This window comes from Neodiprion fabricii, chromosome 2 (assembly GCF_021155785.1).
Source record: "Neodiprion fabricii isolate iyNeoFabr1 chromosome 2, iyNeoFabr1.1, whole genome shotgun sequence".
NCBI lineage: Eukaryota > Metazoa > Arthropoda > Insecta > Hymenoptera > Diprionidae > Neodiprion > Neodiprion fabricii.
This window is the reverse complement of record NC_060240.1, coordinates 36,136,004-36,161,383: the sequence shown is the minus strand read 5'-3', so window position 1 is coordinate 36,161,383 and position 25,380 is coordinate 36,136,004. Positions and strand designations below refer to the sequence as shown.

Genomic DNA, 25,380 nt, shown 5'->3' with positions numbered 1-25,380 from the left:
GCAAGTGTGATAGGCCAGCTCGTGCCACGTGGAATACATACCCCGAATGATTGATATTACCTGCAACTGCACGTCGACGGATTCACCGGATCTTTAGTACCTGCACGGCTCTGTGTATGAATTACAATTTCAGGTACAGTACATTTTGTGAAATTGGTGCTGTTGGATTCTGTGATATTCACCAAGTAATTAAATACAAATTTCTATTTCCGGAGATTTGGTGAAACTAGCGTATAGTACCTAGTAGACTGTATTGTGTGTCCGCACCGCACTGCCAAACTATATGAATATCAAAGCATCGCATGATTAGCAAGGTTCCAGATTTCGAATTACATTGAGACCAAGTAGAACTGAAATTGTGAAGTACGAAGAGAGGAAATGCGCGTCGTTGGAGGAACACTGATAGTCACTGAAGCCGATATGAAAGCCAGCACGTAAGCTGCTTTGCAGCCGTTTGTATACCGGACAAAACGAAGGTAGTGAATGACATCTAGTTATACGCATACATCTGCGGGAGAAGCTTGCGCTGGGTCTATGCAAATTTATGTTTCGCGATTCCTTTGACTCCAACATGTAAGTGAATGCATCGCTTAACCGTGAGGTAACCTCGTATTTCATATGTCGGTGTCTAGAAAGACGGAAGTAGAGTAGAAGACCTATGCCAAATATTTCGAAAACTGAAAAGAAAGAAGGCTGAGTGTAGCTGAAACAGAAGCAAGAGAAACTAATGAAGCGTAAAGAAGAATTCAAAGTTGCACGGTGACATAGGTACATTCCGAGTCAGCGTACATCCGTACGGCCAACAATAAAGCAGCTCCTCTTTCGTTGGTTTTTGAAAGAAAGGGAGAGACGTATTTTTTTTTCACTTGTTTCAAAGGCAACGGAAATTTGGACTCGTTGGAAGTTCAACCCTGCAATGTCTTATATTCCGTCTCACCTCGACCGAGTTCACGCTCAGCGAGAAACCGGGAGTGTAAGAAACTTTGCCCAGAAAGAATAGTCGGACTTGAAAAACTTGGGGGCTCGAAAAATACAAGCGAAGTGAACGGAAAAGAAATAATGAAAATTGAATAAAAATAAAGTGGAAAATTCTCCCCAGTTTTAGAATAATAATTGAACGAGCAAGAGAAACAAAACCAGGTAAGAAAGATCAAGCCGGTTGACGTTAATTTCACTTTACCCCTACAACTCCTCCTATCTCACAGACTCATCTTCGTCGTGTGGCTGCAAGGTGGCAAAATACAAGGTACACGTATGGGTGGCTGGGTATCGTTCTTCGTCCTTCTCGACTCCCCCCGTTCTTTACGCGAGATATTACCGCAGTCACCCTGCAACAGCATCCCTTCTACGGTATTCTAAATTATTCACTGTAAACGTCCGTTGAACTAGCCTGCATACTCCGGGCGGAGAACGCACTCTCGCGAATAAGTTTTCGAGATGAGCGTCATTATCCGACGGAGCTGGCTTATAACGGCTTCGTGTGTGTACATTGCCCACCTCACACCCCCGCCCCCTAAGCCTTCGAACATATAACACTACATCCGCCATCCGCATCATATTACGCCCATTATACATGCAACCGTTCCAGAGACGAGCGCCTTTGTTTACCTGGAGAAGAGGCGGATTGGCTCTAGGAACGCTCACCTACACCCAAGGAGGTGAAACTTTGGCGAAAGTCACTCCTCGACGGCGTCGTGTACCAAAGTTGTACATTCTTATTCGGTTTCCATAAACCCTGCAAGTCAAACGGGTATCTCCTCCATTTCTGCAGTAAATATATACAGCAAGTGCGCTACATATCCGCTGGCTTATCTCTTGCTCCGAGACTTCGAGTGCTCCACCTTGGCGGTCGTTGAAAACCACTGACGCGACGTGAGTGTAGCCAGATGTTCTTTTCGCGGACCCCTGCAGTATACGGTCGCGAAATGAAATGGGAAGCTAACGCTGATGTATCGAAAATGTCGGAGATGTGTTTTTCTGTGAGAGAAATGGAAAAAATAGAAGAAAATTTGGAGAATAATGTAGAGTTTCGCACGAATCGCAACTAGTTGGCTACGTGTATTGTCTGGCTTTTTTTTAAACCTCGAGAGAACGCTCGCATAATGGCCTCTGTATACGAGGTTCTGCATGTCTGCTCCGGTAATAATTCGGTGGAATATTCTCTTTTCTTTTCTGAACAATATGCCCCTGTTTTATTTCAAGTTTTCCCAGACACGCATGTGGCTTGCACATTATTTTTCTTTTATTCCTGACAGTCCTTCAACGGTCTGAAGCTTTTGCTAATACGCCATGATAGAAATCTTGGTTGATGAAAAAAAGAACTGAATCTAGATGTGTGTGAAAAAAAAGGTAGAAAAAAAAATTGTATCGTTATACCTCTTATTCGAAAAAACGAAATGGCGGTATTTTTCTCCACGATTCTTGGTACGCTTACGGTGGGGGGGTGAACGGGATAAATTGGAATAAGTAAACAACCCTTGGTTATCATCGCATTAGGTATACGGAAAGGGTGCGAAGAGGTAAACTGACGGCAATTTGATTGCGATTCGAGGTATCGGGGGTAATTTCGCTCGTCTGCAGCCCTTTCGGGGATGCCGGAGTTCCGAGCTGCACAGGGTGTTAAATTCGTCCATGATGCAGGGTGTTTTTACACCGCCGCTGCTTTAATTTCATCTCCTCCGCGGCTTATTATTTCTATTTAACTCTCGTCCGCGCGTTTTGTTTTCGGCTATATTTTTCGTTGGCTAGGCCGGTCACGAACTGCCCCGGTGAATTGCGACAATTAAAACAAAAGGGCCCATTCCGCGCACTCCGCTTCCTCAACTCTTTCCCTCTGTACTCACTCATCCCCCTCCACCCCTCTCGCGTGCGGGCGCGGATGTACGCGCACATGAGCACATGGGTAAATATACATACACACGTGCGTACCTCCACGCCTCCGAAATTACACCACCGGCTCACGTGCGCCAGGTTGCCAACAGAAATGAAATTCAGCCGTCCACCAATGCCGGCTATACACACACGGTGCGAGGTGTGAGGGGTTAAACACGTTGAATACCAGAGCCGAGGGTGGAAGGCTTGTGTTTTTCATGAAAAATATAACGGCAGGTCAAATTCTTACGCCTCGAGTCGTAGCGTTGCTCCCGCGTTTACTAGAAAAATCGCCTTATTATCGCCTTATTTGCTCTCCACCCGTTTCTAATGCCCGTGCAGCAGCGGGGTGGCGAGTAGAGATTTAAGGGCGCGGGTCCGGATTCAAGATGTTATTGTTCCCGGTTAAAAGGGTGACCATAAATTCAATTTTGCTCGACGTAAATATTGTTTCATGCAAAACACCCTCGTCGCGGCTTGGCTCGGCGCGAGGCCTCCGCGCAGCAACATATCATTTATAACGCGTTCTGCCAGACTTCTCTGGTGTGGAAAAAATGATTGATGGCCTTGCCCACTTTTCGCTGGCTTCCACGTTCTCCGTCCCTCTAATGCTTCTTGTTTCGCTTTTCCTTCCCCGTTCGGCTCCACAGTTACCACGATGCAGCGTTTCTCCGTGTTGACTGTCGAGCCGCAGAGGAAACTAGGAAAAGGCGTCGACGAAGGGACAAGGCTCGTGTTTCCGATGCGTGACACGTCCCGACTCGATTTCAGTCTCGATTAAAACCGTGTATACACGACGGTTAAACCGACTCGCGAGAGTGCTGCCCCCGGATTTTCAATCCTCGCAATTAGCAATTCACGTTTGCGATTTCGCCTTTCGTCGTTCTCACGTCCCTACGAGGGATAAAAAAAAAAAAAAAAGAAAGAGAAAAAAATATCCACAGAACGGAATCGCGGAGACCGGGATCTGGATGAAACTCGCGTTAACCTTTCATCGCGGAGCTGAGATGTTTTCCCCTAGGAGGGGTGCAGGGAAATCGCTACCCACTCGACCCGCGGCACGCATTCCAGGGGTGCGAAACTATTCAGTGAAAAATCGAACGCGTCCAATTTCGGTAAATCTCAATCGAAGCTTATTCCCGCGAATTTCGCCTGTAACGTCCCGGCGCTCCTGTGTGCGCGTGTTCGAAGCTGTACGTGTGCCTACCTTCGCCCTGGAATCCTTGCTCCGGGAGGCAATGGCTCGGGGTGGGAAGAAGAACTGGGGGCGAGGAAAACGGGTGGATGTAAATTTGTAAAACACACGTCGAATTCATGGTCGTATCTCCAAGTCAATGGCAATGGCAATGGCGCGATGGCGTCGCGCGGGGGAATTCAATTAAGTTTAATGGGAGATCAAGAGGGGAGGAAGACTGAATAATGGACGGAACTTGGATGCCGTTGTTCGAAGCGGGGCTGCCTCCTTCTCCCTTTTTCCATCCGTGACTTACTTTACGCCTGGCAGACCAAGAATTAGGAAACGCCGGTGCGACAATGCGATTTAACTTCGCTCGAAAATCCTTGCTGCTTTGCTTTTTTCTTTTTCAACCGCGTTACGAGTTCAAAAAGTGGAACAACCGAGATAATTCGAAAAAATATAAACAAACATCGATAGTCGATCTTAATGCACGTATATACTCACGTCGAATCCCGCGAATCGAGGCTTATTGCGGAAAACTCGGTAAGCATGTAGATCGCTGAAAATTCTCACGTTTGTTACGCGCCGAGGTCTCTGACGGGTTCGAGCAAGAGTCAAAGGAAAAATTACGACTGCTCGTTAGCGTCGAGGGACCGAACGAACTTTCCCAAAAGGACAAAGTGGAAGAATTTTTCTTCGGGCTTTCGAGTGGAAGAGATTCGTGAAATTTTTTTCTTTTTTCTTTTATTTTTAAATTTTTTTGTACTTGTAACAAACCTTTTAAATGACGTTCAGTGTTTTCGACGCTTGACAACCTATTTCTTCTCTGCATATAATATTGTAACGCTGAGAAGGTTATGAATAAATTCGAAACCCGCCGCGCGAATGATGCGTACGAGGAAAAAGAAAAGAAAAGAAAAAAAAAGAAAAAATGAACTCATTTACATAAAAGCTCCGAAACCGAGTTTCTTACGTTGTGTTCGCAGTGTAAGATTGAACATTCATGCTACTCACGACGTGAATACATACACGCGGATACGGTCGTATTCGCGTAACTTGCGTGAATGTATGAAATATTTGAATATAAACCTGACATATGGATTTTGTCTAGCACGCGACAAAGTATTCAAGGCATTCGCTGTACTCTTAGATTGATTTAAACATTGCTTCCCATTTCACTTCCCGGCTCTCTACCACGTCTTTCTGCAGTGCAATACGTGCAAAATCCATTCCGCAAGTCAAACATTTATAGAGCACAGAATATACATGATATATAATGTACAGTGATTAACATACCCTTCAATTTTTATATATCTTCCTCTACCTGCATAACATTACCAGGGTCATGTCAGAAAAATCGAACGTAAGGTAAAGCTCACTTAGATGGCGTTGAGCTTATTACGATTTAAACATTTCTCAACATTTTTTCGTACGATGCTTCTTTTCCGACTAAATGGAACCTTGGGAACTCAAAAAATACAATCGAAATACCGTTACAGGTTTGAGCTGACTGGTGCTTTCTGCTACCACGAAGTCGAATTCGCAGAGCAGCATCACCGCAAAGTGTTTCGATAGAAAAAATCTGGCGCTCAAATTTTTATTGGGATAGGTATCTAATCAGCGCCTAAAAAACACTTTGGTTATTTTTCAAATAAATTTAGCCATCATTCATGTTCGGATTTTTTGACATGGCTCAGTTAATATCGTCCACGTCCTTCACTTTTCTGATCAGCTTTCAGACTCACCTGTCGTAATAGTAGTCCCTGAAACAAAAGAAAGATTACAATGTAAATCATCTTATGACAGAAATTTGCAAAATAAAGGCAGAGAAATGTTTGGAAAATTGTTAAATATAATCCCGATTTTCGTGCGTGGTACAATTAAGTCGGAAATCGATACACATTGTGGAAAATAATTGACCTCTGTCAGACTCATTTTCTACTCTGAATCGGTACCCCGCTGATTTCTGCTATACGTTTCTTCATTGATTTTTGTCAATTATAATTATCGACAAGTATAATAACGGCGACGATAATATTGCGTTGTACCAATATTATTCCGCTACCTGATACAATGCGATGTCCCCTGTCAAAATTCGAACTTCAGGTAAATTTTTCACTACTGACAAAACGCACAGAGGACAAGAGAAATTATGTGCGGGCGTTGAAATTCACACAGGAAGTTGTAGATCCCGATCCCTTTGATAAACTTTGCGTGGTTAACCCTGCGGCCCCCCCTCGACTCGTTACAGCTCATGGTTGAAACGCGTTCAAAGAAGGATCCCTGATTTTCCTCGGTGTGGGAATTATATTGCAAAATGGTTAAAGTGAAAAATTCCGGCCGCGCGGTGCCGCGATTATCATTCGGCTCAGCGCGGTGCGACGCGTGGCGGGTGAATTGAAAAGGGAATGAAAAAATAAAAAAGTGACAAGAACCGGATATGTCGGGGGTAGGGTACGACAATGCGGCCAATCACAGTTCGCGGGTGTTTTCTGGTTCCGCGGGGCACTTGGCACAGCGCTTGGCAAATGTTTTCGGCGTAAAATTGGAGCGAGGTTCAAAGGGGCGAAAAATTGAAAACATACAGATGAGAACGTGATGCAATTTCGCGGGGCGTCGTCGTCGTCGTCGTCGTCGTTGTTGTTCCGCTCCGTTCCACCATACGCCATGCCGGCCCTGACGGTGGGAGTCGGGAATTAAACGGGAGACATTTTCGGGACACCACCGTCTGAATACTAAAGATAACAAGTCAGCGAGGAAGAAAGGGTTGGCTTAGTTCCCCGCGGTTCCTGCTACCCTCGGAGAGCCGGGAGGCGAAGCGGAGCTTCGCCCGGGGAAGAAGGAAGGAAGGAAGGAAGGAAGAAGGAACCACCTCGTTGTGAAACAGAGTCGACCCGTTCTTAGCCCAGCCAGAAGGGCTCGTCTTCTTCCCGCGTCGTTTACCACCTTCTCAACGCACTCTCGAGAGCGAGACCCGCCCAACCTAATTAACTGACAATGAGATTCAGCCCTGTGCCAAAGCGTCTTCTCGAAATTGACTGCATTTGTTATCTACTCTAATTAGCGTGTCTGATATCTGAAAAAAAAAAGAACTCGGGCGATACCCTTCGGTAGGATGAGTTTATTATGCTGTTTGAACAGCGAGGAAGCGGTCGAAAAAATTGCCTTTCTCTTCACTTTGAGTAATAATAAAAGGTAAAAGATTCTATTCCATTCGTAAAAATTGCGGATATGCAAAGATTGTATTGAGAATCGCTCAGGACGAATGGTGAATAATTGAGTATTTAGATTCTGAACGAAATGCCTTTGCTGCAGTAGATCTGGAGGATTAATCTGTTTGACGTGATAGCAAACCTGACATCATCGGTAAGTCGAAAAAGGGCAATTTGATTACTGAACTCCTTACCAAAGCCAGATTGGAAATTTTCAAAAAAACTTACAGGCTTCAAGATACTCGGATAATTGCCAGTTAGTGAGTACAGAAGGCAGAAATGGGGGTGAGATGGTGCAAGGAGAAGAAGAAGACGAAAAAGGACAAAGATCCGGGATCCACGTTGTAACCTATAGCTGGAAATTATTTCTCCCCTTATATATACATGGGAGCAATCGTGGCGGTAAAGTCAAGTTTAATCCCGCACTCTGTGTGCTCGGTAAAAGCTAAAAACTATCGAAGGAGAAGATGGAGAATAAGGAGGAGTGGAAGGAGAAAAAGGAGAGTCAAATTTAATTAGCGGTTATTGCGGCCGGATTTGCACGAAGCCCCGAGACTCGGAGCCAGCCTTCACATTTTGTCAGCCTTTTCTTCAGGCGAAGACCCACATCTGCTAAATACTTTCGTCAATACAAGCGAAACGATTGAAAATATTACTTATTTCGAAACGGATCGGAATTCAAAAGGTACGCCTTCGGGCCTCTGCGGACTTTTTTGTAAATTATCGCTTTCTTGGGAATAAATTCTTGTCTCGATTTTCAATTAGGAACATCAATCGGATGCACCCTGCGCGAGTATTACACGAGTTTGCGCGACCTGCTCGCCTTGCGCAGTTTCGAGTTGATTAGACTTTCATTTTCGACGTTGGCTGTATCATATATACCTTCTCGAAATCTCCGCAGATTGGAACCTGAAGTTAATTGAGACAGAAATTTGAAGAGGGTCTGGAGTACCATCCCACGACATGAGATGTGGTTACGTGCCGCGCCTTCACACTTCGCTTCTCCAAAACGGATGCGAAAAGTTAGGCTGTTATTAACAGTAGAAGCGATCCCCTGTTCAGTTGTTCGTCAAGTTTCACGTCGGGTTAATCGTTCCAAAGACGGACTACTAATCGGCTTAATTTCGCTTCGTAATTTCTCATAAACTGTGGAAAAAGTATTAACGAAGAAGAAGCCGCGTAATGAAAAGCAAAAGATTCGAGATATTATACCTGCCTTTTCTCTCTCCATCTTTTTTCAACCGTTAATTTTCGCGGTTCCAATTAAGCTTCCCCGCAGGGTTATTCTCGGTTTTGATGGCCGCCTTGATAGCCAAGTTATTCGATCCGGATGAATCTTGGTTCTTGTACTGTGGTCTTGTACACCAAAAATCAACTACAAATCTGCTGTCCGCCAGGGAAACAGGATGTTGAAACCCTGCCGATGATGGATCCTTGACACAACGCATTCCTTTTCGATTCTTTCACATCGCGTAGAGGTTAATACGGCCGATCGTTTCACGTGTGGCTGTAATATCGATCGGTTTTTACGTGTACAATTTGCACTACTTTTGCACCCGGCTGGCATCACATCATTTTAATACGTATCAATGTACAAGCACACACGTCGGGCAAGCTGCAGTGATAGGATGGAATTACTGCGGCGTACCGCGTCACGATTGACAACCAACAAAGGATTTGTCGGTTGCGTTGTCGCTTATCGAGCTACCGTGTTCGTTTGCAAATATGCATTTGATGCGTTTTTTTGTTTTTCCTTTGCCTTCTTTTTCATTTCGTTTTATTTTTTTCACTTCGTTTTTACGCTCGCGTTCCAAACGTAGTGCTGCTGTACAAACAACGTCGTTACGACGACACGTGACAATCACGCTCGGCAAACATTCCGGGTATGAGTGGGAACAAGAATAATAAAAAAAAAAAAACTGCAAATTGCCTCAAACAATGCGTTCCGTCGGAAACCATTGTCGTTGTGTAAAACAACGCTTTAGATCCGGTTTTCCATAGTCACGTGACCTTGAGAGCAAAAGTTTCATCTTTTTACATGCAATTTAAGTTACGAAATCATTCGTCTTCCGGTATTCAATCAGCCTCTACACGTGATACGGTTAGCGGGACAAATCGGTTTATACAGCGGAGGTACTTCTTCCGTTTTAATTTGACCGCAGTCAGCGGCAGCCAGAGGGACACAAGCGCTGCATAGAGCGGAGCGGGAGCTATCGATCAGATGATGAATCAATTTGTCGAGGAAACGGGAAAAGGGTTGAATAATTTTCTGGATCACCGACACCGACTGCTGAATCCGATGCTCATCGCTGACGATGAAACGGGGGATTCAACGTTCGGTTGCGAAGCCCGGGGGAATTCAATAGTTTTCCGGCTCTATCTTGCAGGGCCGGCGCTACGTCGCGTCGCTTCGCGGTGTAACTCGGTGCTCACGAGTCCTGCAGCCAGGACCCTCGGGAATTAACCCAAACTCCGACGGCTGCGAGCACGGATGTGTGCCAGGTCCGTTCGGTCACACTTGGAGTACCAACGCTACGTCCTCGACAGTCGAGGCCGCGTCCCGGAGCCACGTAACCGACACAAAGAGGGCCTCGCCGCCCGCGAACATTCAAGAGTATATTTGCCGAGCGGTCAAGGAACTTTGACCAACAGTTGAAAGCTGTTAGCATTCAATTACACGAACACCCTGCAGGGCTGAGGATGAACAGATTCCAAAACCGAGTCGAGGACCCGCGTCCGCTTCTACGACCGGAACACTTTGCACCCCTATTATGTACGTGGGTATGTGTGATACTACGGTTCGAAGAAATCCGTGGTGGTTGCAGGTCGGTTCGACCAGCAGCCGAGTCGGGGGTCGTTTTGCTTCTTACGATGTTATTACCCACCCGAAACACCTGCAATTCGCCACAACCTGCATGAATACAGTTGTTGCGACAGGGGGCGAAACCCTAAGACTGTTTTCTAATCTCAACGAAATCTTTACGGTTCCAAAGAGAAGGCGCGAAACCCCGGCACGGTGGGCTTATTAATATGTATGCTTCCCGATGTGCGAGAGCCAGGCTGCACGGGCGAACGTATGGCGAGTTGAAAAAAGAGGCAGCTCGAGGTTGCGGGGGTTGGCGGTCGGGGTAGGGGGAGGGGGAGGGGGGGAGGTAGCAAGGTGTAATTACTACCCGGCGTGAGGCAGATAATGGCTTGTGCCAGTGACATTATTTATGTCTTTACGTTTGCAAGTATAATTTTTACACCACCGACCGGCAGCGGCGAACCGTGCGTAACGTCGGACACGCACCGCCGAACGAGCCGGGTCGTGAGCTATTTGATATTCAAATCTACTTTCTGCGAATTGAATTTGATTCACTGCCGCGAAGGGATGGCCCGTGTGTATACACTGGGCCGCCTTCGAGCTAGCCTTGCCTTAACCCGCTTGCCTTTGCCCGATACTCGTCCCGGACCTTAGCAGGCAATTTTACGAGCGAGTTAACGCCGGCTTTAACGGTTCCAAGATCGGCTTAGTTTTATCCGAATATACCAGCGAATCCTTCCTCGCTGTCCGTACCGCCGATAATGTTAGGTAAACGAATTCTTCACCGTCGCGCGTTTTCTTTGACGAAAGAATTTTGCTCGAAACTGAAACAGTGCTCATCGCTCAAAGCTGTTGGAGTTCGGTTGCGTAATCTTCTTCTGGTCGATGAACAATCAATGCGGAATGGTAATTATGGAAATGGTTCATCCCCGTTCAGACTCCCATTGTTACTGTAGGCACCCACAGTTCTTTTTAATGCGAGAACAGTTTAAGGTGAATGTACCAGTTATTGGACCTTTTTTCGTTGTATCTGTTGGTTGCTTGGTTCTAAAATTACCAAAATATAAATTTCTAGTTCTTAACTCTCTAGCGTTGTTGGTTCTAGTCATCGAGAAATTCATAATTTGTGTCGTCGATGTGTAATTTTGGTAAATAAAAGGGTCAATAATTGGGTCTAAACGTGTCGATAACTCGTACACCGAACTTAACAGCTCGCTTCTGACAATGGAACGAACTTGGAGACATTTTCAATTGATATTCGCGTTTCGACGATTTCTTAGTCATTTCGCATCACCAGCTCGATTACGATGCCGGAGAGTGTACCTTGAGGGTTAAACTTTACCGTCGAGGTTAAGAAAACAATTTTTCTAATCAAATATTCTTCCAAGTTGATGTGCAAACGCAGGTTACGCGGTATGTATAGTCGCATCTCAATACTGAGAAAATTGCATTGACCAACGTCATGTACGCCACAAAGCTTCGCAGAAGAAAGCATCTTGCTGGTTAGGTATTTTCAAAGCTGACGCGATCGCATTTACGATCAAGTTTCCTCCGTCGGGATCAACTTCACCGCAACGTTGTTGTTTTCTATTATCATTTGCGAATCAGGTGAAACATCGCAAACTTGAAACAAATTTAGCTTTTACCGGGTGCTTCTTTCTTTCCCGCAATCCCAAGTGGCCAACCATCTTATTGTCAATCTGCGGTTTCGTTATCGACTCCGACCGATAATAGCCGAGACGTCGATGGAAGAATCCAAACACTGAAAAAAAGACAAAGTGGCGACGGTCTCCAGTGGCGGTAATTTAAGTATTTTACACTCGTTCGCTTTTAAATTCGTTCGCCACTCTTAGACTCCCGATGATTTCCCACCAGAGTTCCGGGGCACTCGAGTGTCCAGCGGAGCTCGATTCTTTTTTTCGTCCCTTTGACGTTGCCAGGGACTCGGCGGAAGAAAACCGCAAAGCTTGCCTCGCTAAACGCCGATGAAAATTGTCGCCGTGTTTTCTCTCAACGCGAACCTAGCATTCAAACGTCATAATTTCGACGGCTCGCACACTCGAGGAAGCAGCTTCCGCTGCAATCGTCTCGGGTATTTTACGGTCAGAGAGGCTACCGTCACCGGGCAGACGTTCTACCGCGAGCTTTGGTCCCAGGGGAAACCCCCCTGGCGAACAGGGAGTTCTCTGTCTTCATATAACTTGTGTACCCGCAAAAACACATGGGAAATTCCTCGCAGAGTGCTGCTCCCTAATCTCGATCCTCTGCACTCTCTTTTCTTACCCACTTTTTGAGATTCTTCCTATTTTCATTCGCCGCAGGAAATCACGTTGACCACTCGGCTGTTTCGCGTAAGGCTTGATTACGGTAATCGGTTTTCTCGTATCGTTTGGGAAATTATTTCCGCGATTTTTTATTTAGGTTTTGGTATTTCGAACAAACGGCAATTCACATCTGCTGCAGATCTTCACAGCATATCGTGTGTGAATAAAAGAGAAATGGCAAACGAATGATGAAATTTTTATTCAGTTGAAAAATTTTCAACTCTACGCTGTAATGAGTGCGATTCTAGGGTGCGATGTGGATCCGGTTAATCCCTGGTGCAAAAACAAAAAAAAAGTCTGCAGAGGTTGCTCGAGTACGGCAAGGTACTGCAGAGTAGTAAATAGAGCAGCAAAGCGGTTAATACGTCGAGCTGGGCTGCATTCTCGTTTATTTCTTTGTTTGCAGTCTCGTTTTACGCCACCTGCTTTCGGATGGATAATTTCCGGTCTCTCTCTCTCTTCCAGCATTTATGCACAAGGACCCGGTTTCACCTTTTAAATACTACTCCGAGATGAAAACGCGATTATTTCTATCGCCTCTCTGCGTGAAGAATTTAACAACGCGGGCGGTGATGAGAAACTCGCGGAAAATAATCCGGGATGAATTTTTGAACGGTGCTTTAATCGGCAGTTTCCAAGATCATACCAATGTACGTTATTACAGATATAAGGTACAAAAAGCGCGGACAGCCAGCCTACCAGTGAAACTTCCTCTGTATTACTCGGAATTCGAATCACCTACTTTAATATTAATTTTCCCAGGATGCAGCAGACGCATAAAATACCTCGACATTCCTGTAAATTACAATTCCAAACGTTTGTTGGTGACGTTAACGGCCGGTCCAGTAAACATCTCTCGACTTGCATGAATAACGAATACATCCCTACGGCCGCGCGGTGTTGTTGCAGGAACGATTCGTTTTCATGAAAGTGGATACTCGGAATTATTGCCTACCTATATCTGTGTACCAGCGTCATTTTCGTATGCTGCAGGGGAGAAGTTGCACATTGACATTATCGTCGTTGTGATTTTCGTGATATCGGTATAATAAAGCAGTTTCCGAGGCGACTGCGCGTAGCGGGGAAAAAAAAATGGTCTCACCGCTGCACGGTATGCTCGCCACAAACGTATAATACCGTCATTGTTAGCTTTTGCGTCCATGTACCTACACCCACTGCATAAGCTGATTAACTTTGGTCATAGCCACAGGTACTACAATTGTTTGAGAACGGAATATATTTTTGGCCAGGTCATAAATTGTTCTAAACCAGAGCTTATATTGTATTTAAACAATGCATGCCCCTTTTGTTGGAACACTTTTTTGGCACTGGGGTGGAAGCGAGTCTGGCTTACATGCGGTACAATATGCGCAAATTAACAGACGAGTTGTTAGTACCTTGAAATTATGTCTCTGCAGCTCGAAAATGGATATTTTGTCCACGGATTTTCGTTGTCTGTTACTCCTTGGATTTTTGGATACATTCGGTTCTGGATTTGTTGAAAATTTTACGGTGAATATTATTTGATGACGGCGCTATTTTTCCCTCCCTGCGCAATCTTACGCAGAAACGTAAATCAAACTCATTCCGATCGTCATCGGCCTTATTCGCATCGAGCGGCAGAGTAAGTTGATGAACGATACATATAGCTATCGTTCATACATATGTATACCAGTGGAAATATTTCCGCGTTTGAATATTCAATTGAGAGTTGAAATTCATGCGATATCATTCGCGCTCGACAATGACCAATTCAAAGGACTGAGGATTATGAACGGGCTCAAATGAAAAGTAGATTTCGAATCACGTAACGTGACTAACTACATAAACCGATACGCTGAAATATCAGTTGACGAGAAAACAGAATCTGTTAAACGAAACGGAATAACGTTTAAAAACACAGCTTCGAATGAACAGGTAATCAAACTCTGCTCAGGTATGATTATGCAATTTCCAATTTGAAAGGAGGAGGGAAAACAAAAATGCCAAAAATGTGAAAGAGAATCGTAAAAATTGGATTGCGCGAATGGGGCAGCTTGACGGAATGAAAAACGAGAGCGCGCGAGCGAGCGAGCGAAAAGGGGACGTAAAAATGCTCCGCGTGAGGGCGTTAAAAAGTGTCAACCGTTAACGCGTTTATAGCTGTTAAAGGGTTGAGCCGGGAGAAGCGGGAGACAAACTTGGCAAAAACGTGCCGTTAGGGGCGAGCACGGTGAAGGTTAGCTGCCGGATATGAGCTGCAGGGAGGCGAAAGGGGAAGCGGACATTATAAATGTAAATATTTCGGGCATTTCTTAGTATATTTATGAGCACGCGACACGGCAGAGACGCTTCGCTCCGCGCCGTTCCATTCCACTCCATGCCATACGATACCAAACCAGACCAGACCCGGCATCCTTCTGTAGCCGGTAGAAATTGTTTCCATGTGGTGTGATTAAATGACATGAATAATGCAAACGCCCGTTGGCACCCTTTGGGACCGAACAGACAGAACTAGGCATGGGTTTAGTATAAATAAACACTTGTTTGGATTGTCCCGGGTAGGTTTGCCGCCCAAATTTGCAAGGTCTTTGGTTAAATATTACCGACAATAGATTGGAAGTTACCGTTCGACGTTTGACTCGGTAATTCCGTCTCTCAGCCTACAATTAGAGTACATCGAGAATCGGCCAAGTCTCGCCAAGTGCGAAATTTATGGCGAACTATCTTTTCGAAGTTATGGTTCGCCATACCTGCCAAGGCTGCGCGAAGAAGTGCCAAAAATTGGTAGGTGAAATCGGACGCCCGGGAGTAGCGGGAACCAATGCAGGATCAGAGAACCGCCGGAGTAATACCTGACGGGGAAAGTTCGGCCAACTCATGTTTACGTCCAGGAAGCTATGTTTACAGTTTCACCATCTCCCGCGAAGTCCTATCAGCTAAGTCTGCCTCGGCTTAGCTTCCCCGTTCCTACCCTAGTTTTCTTGTCAGCTGGAAAATCCGGTCGACCAGACGAACAGCTGCCAGAGTTTACACAGCGGAAAGGCTCCAAAGCTGATCTCGAAAGATCGATATCGAGGACTTTATCCATTAGTTAAGTGACTTCTATTCATCGCCTTGCAGCGATTAAAGAGTGTGAGAGTTGCGGCTTCAGTCGTGCAATGGGAATTGACCGGCGTCTGCGGTGGAATCGTACCGTGGCGGAGAAAAATTTATTGTACGAAACAGGTTGACGGTTTGAAAGATGATAATTCGTTTTCTTTCATTCCAAGTTTATTCTTTAGCGGTGTAAAAATTCATGTGCTTCTCAAGTTCAGGCGAGCCAAGCTTGAGAAATATGTCGTTAATTCGAAAAACGTAGTAAATCCAGGTGGAAGTGCAATAACTTAGGCCGGTAAGCTGATGTTGGGTTTGAAAAAACGAGTCACATTCGTATCCCGTCGATGGTTGACCTCGGATCAAGGGTGGTGGGGTCGTTTTGTTGAGATATCAAAGGGTGTGGGGAGCATTAAATGGGATGAATTCCGTCTCCGGGACGTTTGACTGGTGGTCGACATCCCTCGTCGTAACGTTACGTCATTTGGATGTCCGGGGGTGGTTGGAGCTAGGCACCGTCTTCGCTTTTCACCGACGTTGAGCGGCACTCAGCGAGAAAATCACCGTCGAGCTATTGTGTCCGAGTGGGTAGCCGGCGTCGACTACGACGAAGGAAGAGGCGTCGCGGAGGAACGGGGAGGAGGAATATACCGAAAGAAGGGTGCACGTAGCATCCGAGGGATGTGTGTCTGCGATGGATGGAAAGGGAAAGGAAGAGAAGGAAAGGAATGGAAAGGAATGAAACACGTCTTGGAGAAGTCGATGTGCGCTTTTTGCCGGGCAGGTGGAAAAAAGCGGCCGTTAAGTGGGATGAGCGGGTTGAAAACAAGCCCTTCCAGAATCGGCGAGAGCGAGGAGAAACCGAGCGTGTATGACTGCAGCAGCTTTGGAGATGGATGATAGACGCAGTGCGGGAGTTTATAATGGTACGGCTAACGTCGCGCTCGGTTGCACGTGTGCATGTGCATCTATTACGAATCCTCGGAGAGCTCTTTTGTCTGATGCCTTCTTTTACTTGGGGTATATTTCTGCGTCTCATCTAGTCGGCGATCGGCGTTGTACGGCATCTGTCTCGCGAGCTATGCCATTAGGGTTCTTCCCATCGGTGAAGGGTAATTGCAGGTATCGGAGTTCGTTGCCTCCTCCTATTCGCTTCAGCACATGCGGCGTTTGGAATATACAACTTTTATAATGCAGAGTCGATATCTCTCGCCGCCTATTACAGCCCTTTCAGAAACGGACCATTCCCTCTGTTCGACACGCGGGTGGTTCAATCACTCAGCCGCCAGACGGAAGATCTGATGAAAAGTGTCTCGGCGCAGGACAGTCAGGACCTAGGATTTTTCGGATCTCCCTAACAAATTGTTTCCATCTGGTCCCCGTCCTCCCTGATACCCACCGACTTGTTTTCACCGAGGGGCGCTGATCCGACGAAATTCCACCTATAAAACTGTCTAAACTGCCCATTGGTTTCGCGCACAAATCGATCACGTCACACCGGACGATTTTGCGGCTTAAGCTCGTGAAATGCCGCACCGAGTCGGGCCTTTGCGGGTCACCGAGGTCACCGAGTTCGACGGGGTCAGGCGGGGCTCTCTTCTCTTCCGTCAAATTGCGCACCACCATTGTCCGTGCGTAATTTGTCTTTGTCGTTCCCACCGGCGACGTTGCCTGCTCGACTAGTTGGAGAACTTGACTTTAAAGAATCGCAAACCCCGGGCCACGCCGCATCGTCGAGTTCCGGGCTCCCGGCCACAGGCTTCGACGATTGAAAGGGCGAACGGCTAACGCATCGTTCATCGTTTCGCTTTAATATGCGCTGTGACAGTGATCGTTCAAAATCAGCTTTTCCTAAGGGATAGCTGTTGGGGCCCGGAGGGAATATTCTTTGAACACGGGATGGTTTTCTTGTGGCTGTGAGTTTTAAAAGCACGGAATCAGTTACACACTTGCTAAGCAAATTTATGAAATTATTCAAATGAATTCATTGAGACTCCCGTGAAATGTGTTCCTTTAATTTTCTCCAACATTGTTTTAGATTGTTTTATATAATGAAATTTGGCATTTCTCGTTCTTCATGCACTTCAGCGCGACGCCGCGTCGTCGCGGCGCAGTTCATTTCTTTTGTCTCTAAATTCTATCCCTCTGCGTCGTATCAGGCGGACTGTTTGCTGGGAGTAACTTATGATGTATATTGTTAACCGGTGCTGCGCTCGAGCTCGAGCGGTTTAAAAAGAATAATGGCGGGTGGCGTAAAGAAAGGAACAAAAGTGAAATGGATTAAAATGCACGTAAAATACGAAGAAATGGAAAAAGTAAACAAGGCGAGCTTGCAGGGAGGGGGCAAAGATATACCGCGTGGACTATGAATATTTCTACCAGCTGTGATGACCCGAGGTTTTATATTATTAATTATTGATTATTATCAAAATATCCGACCAGGTATTGTCTCTCTCGTATCCCCCCCCCCCCCTCCCCCCCCTCTATCCGTCCTTTTTCCACGTAACGTAAACTCGTATCATGGCACACGAAACAGCGGACGCTTAGGCCACTCGTATTGTATTTCGAGTGGATAATTTATTCATTAAGCCCTTGAGGCTCTAGAGAAGAGAAAGAGAGGGAGAGAAAGAAAGAGAGAAAACGGAGAAAGAAATTTAAGGTTGGAAAAAAAAACGAAGAATGAAGAATATGCATTCAATTTAAAGAACCCCTTAAGCCCTTTGAGAATCCTTGGTAGTATTTCTTTCTCGGTAGTTGAGAGTCGCGTATTCCCGTGAGATTGGTTGAAATTTAACTTCTTTAGATATCTGCCAGGCACATACGCGCGGTGTGCAGCGGCATTTGGCGTTTGGTTCGAGCCAGAAGGTTAAAATATTCCTATCAATTTTCCTTTCGTATTGCGTCGTTGTTATTGTTCTAAATTATTTCACGTTATGTTTCAATTTACTTTACTGTGCTGCTCGACTTGCACGAATAACGAGACCCACTTTTCGACACAGCGTTTTAACTTTTTAAAACAACCCGAGGGATAGGGTCTCGACGTTTTGATTTCTCTCCTTGGCTCTAATCAAACATTCACTTATGCAGTGATATTTGTACAACGGCTTTGGGCGAGGAAGCAACTTAAAAATCAACACGAACGGTGAACGTATCGTGTGTGCCAGTTTGCGCACAGTTTCTTGATTTCCGGTATCTCACGATCAGCCCTCCAGTGACATCACTGTGGAAAATGTACAAATGGATAGCATGAAAGTTGTTCATAGATTCAAATATGAAATAACGACCCCTGGTTCCGATTCGTTCCCGTACTAACAGTCGTCGTTTTGGAAATTGGGAATATTCGGTCTTTAATTGCAAGACCTTGTCGTTACGTATTTCGTATCTCTCGAGGAGGAAATCTTATAGGGATTCTCGTGGAATGGAGGTAAGTGCACGGTCAACGGCCAATTACTCGAGGCTTCCTATGTTAATTGGTTTCCTGAAGGGATGAAGCGAGGACTAAGAGGTTAATGCCGGGAGATTGGTAAGCCGGGATCACGTTCAGGATAAACGAGATGTGATACGTTGGGTCCACAGTCACGGAGTCAGTTCTCGAAACTCTCCGAAGTCCGATGATCCAAACCCGAACCCAAACCACTTCGGCCAGTCGGTTAAAAAACTATAAGACGGGAAAACGCAGCACGCTTTCCGCTTTCAACCTCTTGTCCTCCGGAACTCGAGATTCCCGTTCATGAATAACGCAGAAAGAATCAGCCTATGTGAAAGAGTAGGAAATGTAGCGCTCGTAGATCTGGCGAAGATGTACGGATCCGCTATAGTCGGTATAGTGCTTCGTGAATGATTAACGAAAGTGGAATTTTTATCGGCGTACGTACGTATAGATCGTGTATGAATGGTCTCTGTCGCGAGTGCTCGTCCTCTTCCATCTCTCGATGAAGAAGCGGCCCAAACTACTATCACTATTTTAGTGCTGTACGCCAAAGGGGTTATTCTATTGCGACACTCGAGACTCCGGTAACTTTGAGCTGGAAGGTTCATTTCTTCTCTCAAACCATATATCTACGTTACAGAGTGATTTGAAAGCACGTTGTACTTTGAGAAAAATAAGTGAGGAGTATGAGGTGCACTGTACGGAGATAAAAAAGGAAACAAACACAGATGAAGACAGTTCAAAATTCCTCAGAGTCTGTACCAATAAGAAACCTAAGTTATACCTCTGACTGTTCGAATCGACTTGCTTGATGTTCTCCGGGACAAATGTGAATGAACCGAAGCACGAGACAATGAGATATCATGTATATACGTACTGCGAACGAGAAATGTACGCGGTCTACAGGCTATCGATGCTGCAAAATTTTGGAAAGTTTAGTGATGGGGATAAAGCAAGGTTTTAGACCTCAAGGATGTGCGTGCACGCAAATTTAGTTCCCCATCATTTATAAATTATCCGAGAAAACCGAGTACAGTGAGCGGTGTAAGCAACAACCGATGGGTGTAATAAACGCTCGTTTTTAATTGGACGAGGTGAGTTGAGTCCAACGCAAATATGTGAGCGTGCAATTTCCCGGTGAGCCAGGTTCGTTAATACGAGTATAAAATTACACTATTATGCTCATTAGCAGGTAAAGGATGTTCAACATCGACTTACGGATTTCGTTACCATGCCTTTTAAGAGTCGCGTCCGACTTCCAATAATATCATTGGATTAGATTCGTTAACGGTAAATTTAATCAGCTCTGATAAAAAGTGAAACAAGGAAACTGGATTGTAAAATCGTTGCTGAAAGACAAAGTAAGAACAATCCAGGGCTTCGATTCTAGAGCGTGTATCCGATTTTATTCAAATCACCTATAGATTTAATGAACCCAAATACTTCTTTGGGTTTAATTTCAATCCCGACTACAATCGAAAGAAACAACAAGGTACGTAATGTCCGACTGTGAGAGAAGCACCTACTGCTAAGTATTATAATTTTTCTCTCGTATTCAAGTATCTGTTACCTTCATTTCGGGATTTTCAACTTATTTCACGGATCATTTCTACAAGTTTCGAACCATAGGTAATTATGCGAATTCTGGCGCTAATTTCCTCCTGCGCTCCGATACGGGCTGCAGCATTTGCGAAAGGAGCGTAGATACCGGTACGGGTACCCTAAACAAACGTAACCACACTAATTTCAAATGGTGTACGGTGCCTAATTCCAGGAGGGCGATGAATCTGACACTTTCTACCGTCCCTCCTCCATTCACACAACCAGGCAGATGAGGCTCTATCATCCCATCTTTCTTCCCGTCTCGCAGCGATATTTCCCCCGCTTTCTCCCTCTCTCGGCTTAACTCCTGATCTTAGCCGAACAAGGTTAAGTCCGGTCGTGAGTATTTCATGAATAAATTTCAGCTTCGAGTACCTGTAGTAATTGAATTCGATTTTTGATACAGATCTTACGCGGGGTGTAATTTGTCCGTGAAATGGACCAAAACTGTTATCATTATTTTTCCTCTCGATTTCCGCAAGAGCATTGACTCTGGATATAGTATAAACTGTGGAGTCTGCTCGGTATTGGATTTTGTGTACAGTTGTTGGATGTTGTACGTGTTCTGTTCGACTCAACGTTTCGTACCATTTCGCACGTCCTTCCAAGTGACGCTGCCTTCGAGGTTCAGCCCTCATGTTGTGCCTCCAAGTTCGGGGTGATTTATTGTTTGAGAGTCTCGCTCAATAAATCAGTTGATGGATATCGAGCTACAACGATTTTCAAATCAAAAATTTTTTACGGCCCATACTCGGATTATCACAACTAACTTATCTGCGCGATGCGTTTCCTATTGAATACGCATGGGATATCCTCCTGTAAAACTTAACTTGTAGAGTCACGGCCGGCCTCGCCGAAACGCTGCGCGGACGTCAATGTAGTGACAGTCAAAGAAACCGAGTAGGGGCTGACAGGCGCAACTGTTCGCACCGTGACAGTGATTGGCATTTCTCCACAAAACGCTCAATGCTCATGATTAACGATATTTGCATTATTCGGAGGGGGTTAAATTGTACCAAATCGAATCTCGGTTGCCTCGTACAACCGGGACTTAATCATTATGCCAATAACCGAATGTGCTGCTGGTGTGCAAGGAGAACAATTAACAGTATAAAATCAAAGCATGCCTATCTCTGTTGACCGTCGATTCATTGAACGTCACGAAGTGACAATCGCTATGACTTTGCATCTTGTGACAATTGTCTTTGCAATTTTATTCGTGGCTTATACGCTTGCAATATTTGCTCGGGAATCGCAGTTGAATAATGATAATGATATTTGTACACCTGCAGTGTCCAACGTCGCGTCCGTGGATGCGTTTGAAAGTTCTATACTCCTGTACCTACACGGAGATATGTTCCTAGAGGTACTTTGCCACGCTGGGTGAAATTACGGCGGGAAGAACAAATAAACCTGGTTCAGTTCGCACGTTAGACTTTGAGACGGCGAGAACTGGAATTCAGAGGCACGTTCCTTGCATAAAACACATTATCCTCCCCCTTCATCCCTTCTTCGTCCGTTGAAAAGGCGCTACCTTAGGTCGTCCTGCGACTCGGGATTGGCTCCGCTCAACTGATAGCTTTATGGCGTCTCGTATTTGTCTGGTAGCCCTCTCTCCGCCCGTCTCGCTTGACTCTTCTTTCCCTTGTACCCTACATATCCCGTGATTCCAACCCCGCATTTTCAAGCTTCCATCCATCTCGTCTCCTCACCTAACAACAAGTTCTTGCAAGCTCGCGGAGATTGGATTAGACGCGCAAGGTCCAAATATGAAGACAAATAGTGCACCCGCTGGATTCTCTCGACCAGAGTTCAGCTGCGAACGAGTCGAAACGTTCTAATTTCACTGAAAATAAACGAGCGAGTCTAGTGGATGAAAAACGCCAGCTAAATCGCGGTGATTCTGTAACGAATATAATATCTAAGATACCCGAAAAGCGGAGTGAGCATCGGATGTATGCGGGCAGATTTGGTGGAATATCGAAGGAGTCTGGGTGGCTGCGTATACCTATACACATGTATGTATGTATGTACGTAGCAACGCATGACGCTCGAATCGATTGGGGTTATGCAATTGGTACCAATAAATTACCATTATCGAATTCCACCATCTTGATTACTATCGTAAATGTTTGCATTTGCACAATTTGGAGCTGTGCAAACACGCGAGGTTTCATCGTGGCCTAGGTGTACCGATTCGAGAGGACATGTCGAGTGTTTGTAACGTCACAACACTGGGCAGGGTCCAATAATGGATGCGTATTGGCGTCAGAGGTGGCCGGTCCAGTCAAATATTGATACTGTGGAATGTTCATTGACCATTACCCATTAGCCACCACTACCCTCGTTGTACATTGTGTACGATTTCCTAGTTAGAATTCAGTTCTACAACTCCAATGAATAATAATTTTCGGGCTTCACATCGTCAAGAGATAATTTATCAATTAATACGCGTGCAAGTAGTTTCGTTAGTTTCAAAAATTCAACTCACCAGTCGTTCCCGGTCTTGGCCACGTTTTGACGTTTGCGTCCGGTTTGATGAGGTTTTGGTTCCGCCACCATGTTCACATCTGCAACCAAACCAGAGGAAAATGTTCAAGTAGCTAAATCTTATGACAAGAAATTTTCATGAAATAAGAATTCAGTTATAGATTTGGTTGAACTAAAAATGAGTGTTATAAACCGTGGCGACGCAAAATCTCACCAGTCCGCTATCTGATTTCGTATGTAAACTTCTCTCTCGTCCTAAGCTGAGACGGGAAGTTTATGCAGATCAGGGGGCCCACCGACTCAGTTTGCCAACAAAGTATGTAGTAACACGCCGCAGTCTATCGCGGCCACACAGCTGATGAAAAGCAAACATGCCGACTAATTGCGTCTCGCTCCTTGGCAAAGAAGAATTTCTCCTGTAAATTTTAGAGGGGGTCTCGTGTTAAGCTAAATCAGGTGTGTATCTTCCGGTGGTCCTCAGGGCTGCCATCAGCATGGTCAGCCGCACGAATTTCTGCCTCCGTCGAGCGCCCATGTGGTGTTTTGATAGGTTGAGTTAGGAAAAGAGAGACTCCTCGACGAAGGGTCGTGTCAAGTGAGGTAGCTGGATGCTACTTAGGGCAAGATTATGTTTGCGGTGCACCTCCGCAAAATTATCTCTCTCTTGCGGTTGAGGATGTGGGCTTAGTAGTCAGCTCGCAATGAAAGCGGCACATCAGACATGTCAAGGCGAGTCTGGGATCGCATTTAATCCTCAACGGAAGGTGACGTCGATCCGTACATGACATCGCGCTACCATGTGGAGCTGTTGATAAATAATCGATGAGACCGAGCGATTACCCGAAGCGGGATGCGATCAATGGTTTATCAGCTCAGATGAGCACACCAGCTGCACTTACGCATCCGGTTAAATATTTATCGTACATAATGATCCGGCTGGTGTGAGATCAATGGGAATAATATCCGGGGATAATGCAGCCAAAGTCACCCCGGAAGGCTTGCAAATAAAATAATAATCGTGGCGTACCGAACTCATGTGGAAACCCGGGGACCGAAGACTAGGAGGTCATTTTTACGTCCTGGCGGTCCAAAAAAATGTCATTTTTCGGACTTGGAACGAGTCAGGGTGGGCGATAGTAAGATGAATATGCATTTATGTAGGAGTTTTGAGTACTTCCACGGCCCTCTGGAGGTGTGACTATACCGAGTTACCCGAAGTTTGTGAGGAATCAACGTTTCTTTGCTGAACAATATCCGCGGTAGGAAGGAGGACGCCTTCTCGAGGACCGAGTTACCCTTGGAATTGGCGAAACGGCAAGGTGCGGTCGGGGCTGGAGGACAGATATACCGCCTCAAACAGACCACCGCCAACTTAACTCCCAGAAAGACGCTTAACTTTGGCTTAAGTTTTACTAAACGAGGTGCCATCATCCTAGTTAAATATCCGCTTCTCTTCCTCCTTTTTCCTCCCTCCATTCCAGGCGTCTATTTCTGCTTGCCATCGCCGGTCCTCCTCTCTTTTTCTTCATCTCCTTCATTCCCCTCACGCGTATACATCTATCCAACTCTCTAATACCTTTCTCTTGGTCGTTTCCTTGCCTTTCCACAATTTCATCCAACCAACCGAGCAGATTTGCATATGTTAATATTCCCATGGAATTATAGAACCCAAAGCCGCAAGCTTATCCCGTCTATCTATGAATCGGGCTGTTACTTTACCGGATTTCACGGTCATTTTCAATTTGCTTCATTCCGCGCTCTCCGGTTTTATACGGGATAAAAGGTACAGAGCGAGGAAGTACTGGGTTTGAAATGGATCAGAGCTATATATACGGATCTTGGATCAGTCTGCGATAGACTTCGTTAACTGTTGAGCAAGGTAACGAAAGTTGATATCGAGTGAAGAAAACCGTATTAAATAAGCCGCGGCCAGATGATCAAGATACACGTTATATTAGCTGACGTGCTAACGGCCGTATAAGTATTTTTCGTCTTATTCAAAACTTTCCGTCATCGTTAATTACCTTCGTTATTTGCTGCATGTGGATGATGGAAATGCTAAACACGGTGCGAGGTTGTTTGACGAAAGCCTCCAGGAGATACACAGAGTTTAAGCATGTTTCTATTCGAAATATAAGGTAGGTACTCATACGAACAAGCGGCTTCTCTTTCAAAGTTAGGTAGGATGTAGTGTACACCATCCTTTGTTTCGTTGTAATTGGTATGATTCAATACCGTAACATCATGAACAGGCACCAGTGCCACCGGTTCGTCTCTGCCTTGTCTGTCTCTCTCTTTCTCTCTCTCTCTCTCTCTCTCTCTTTTTCCTGCGGGATGTAAATCTCAGAACCTAGAATGAACGGTTCCCTCCCCCCCCCCCCCCTTCCCCTCAC

The 25,380-nt window shown here is 45.5% G+C and overlaps 1 protein-coding gene across 3 annotated transcripts in view; it reads right to left on the bottom strand.

Annotated features, from left to right (window-relative positions):
• LOC124176413 overlaps positions 1-25,380 on the bottom strand; it is a 163,109-nt gene that overhangs the window by 29,441 nt on the left and 108,288 nt on the right. For all 3 annotated transcript variants that reach the window (XM_046557681.1, XM_046557680.1, XM_046557679.1), the window contains 2 exons: positions 22,989-23,067; positions 5,794-5,811 (listed from right to left, as the gene is read on the bottom strand). In XM_046557681.1, coding sequence (XP_046413637.1) covers positions 5,794-5,811; positions 22,989-23,067 — 97 coding nt within the window. The remainder of the gene's footprint in view (positions 1-5,793; positions 5,812-22,988; positions 23,068-25,380) is intronic.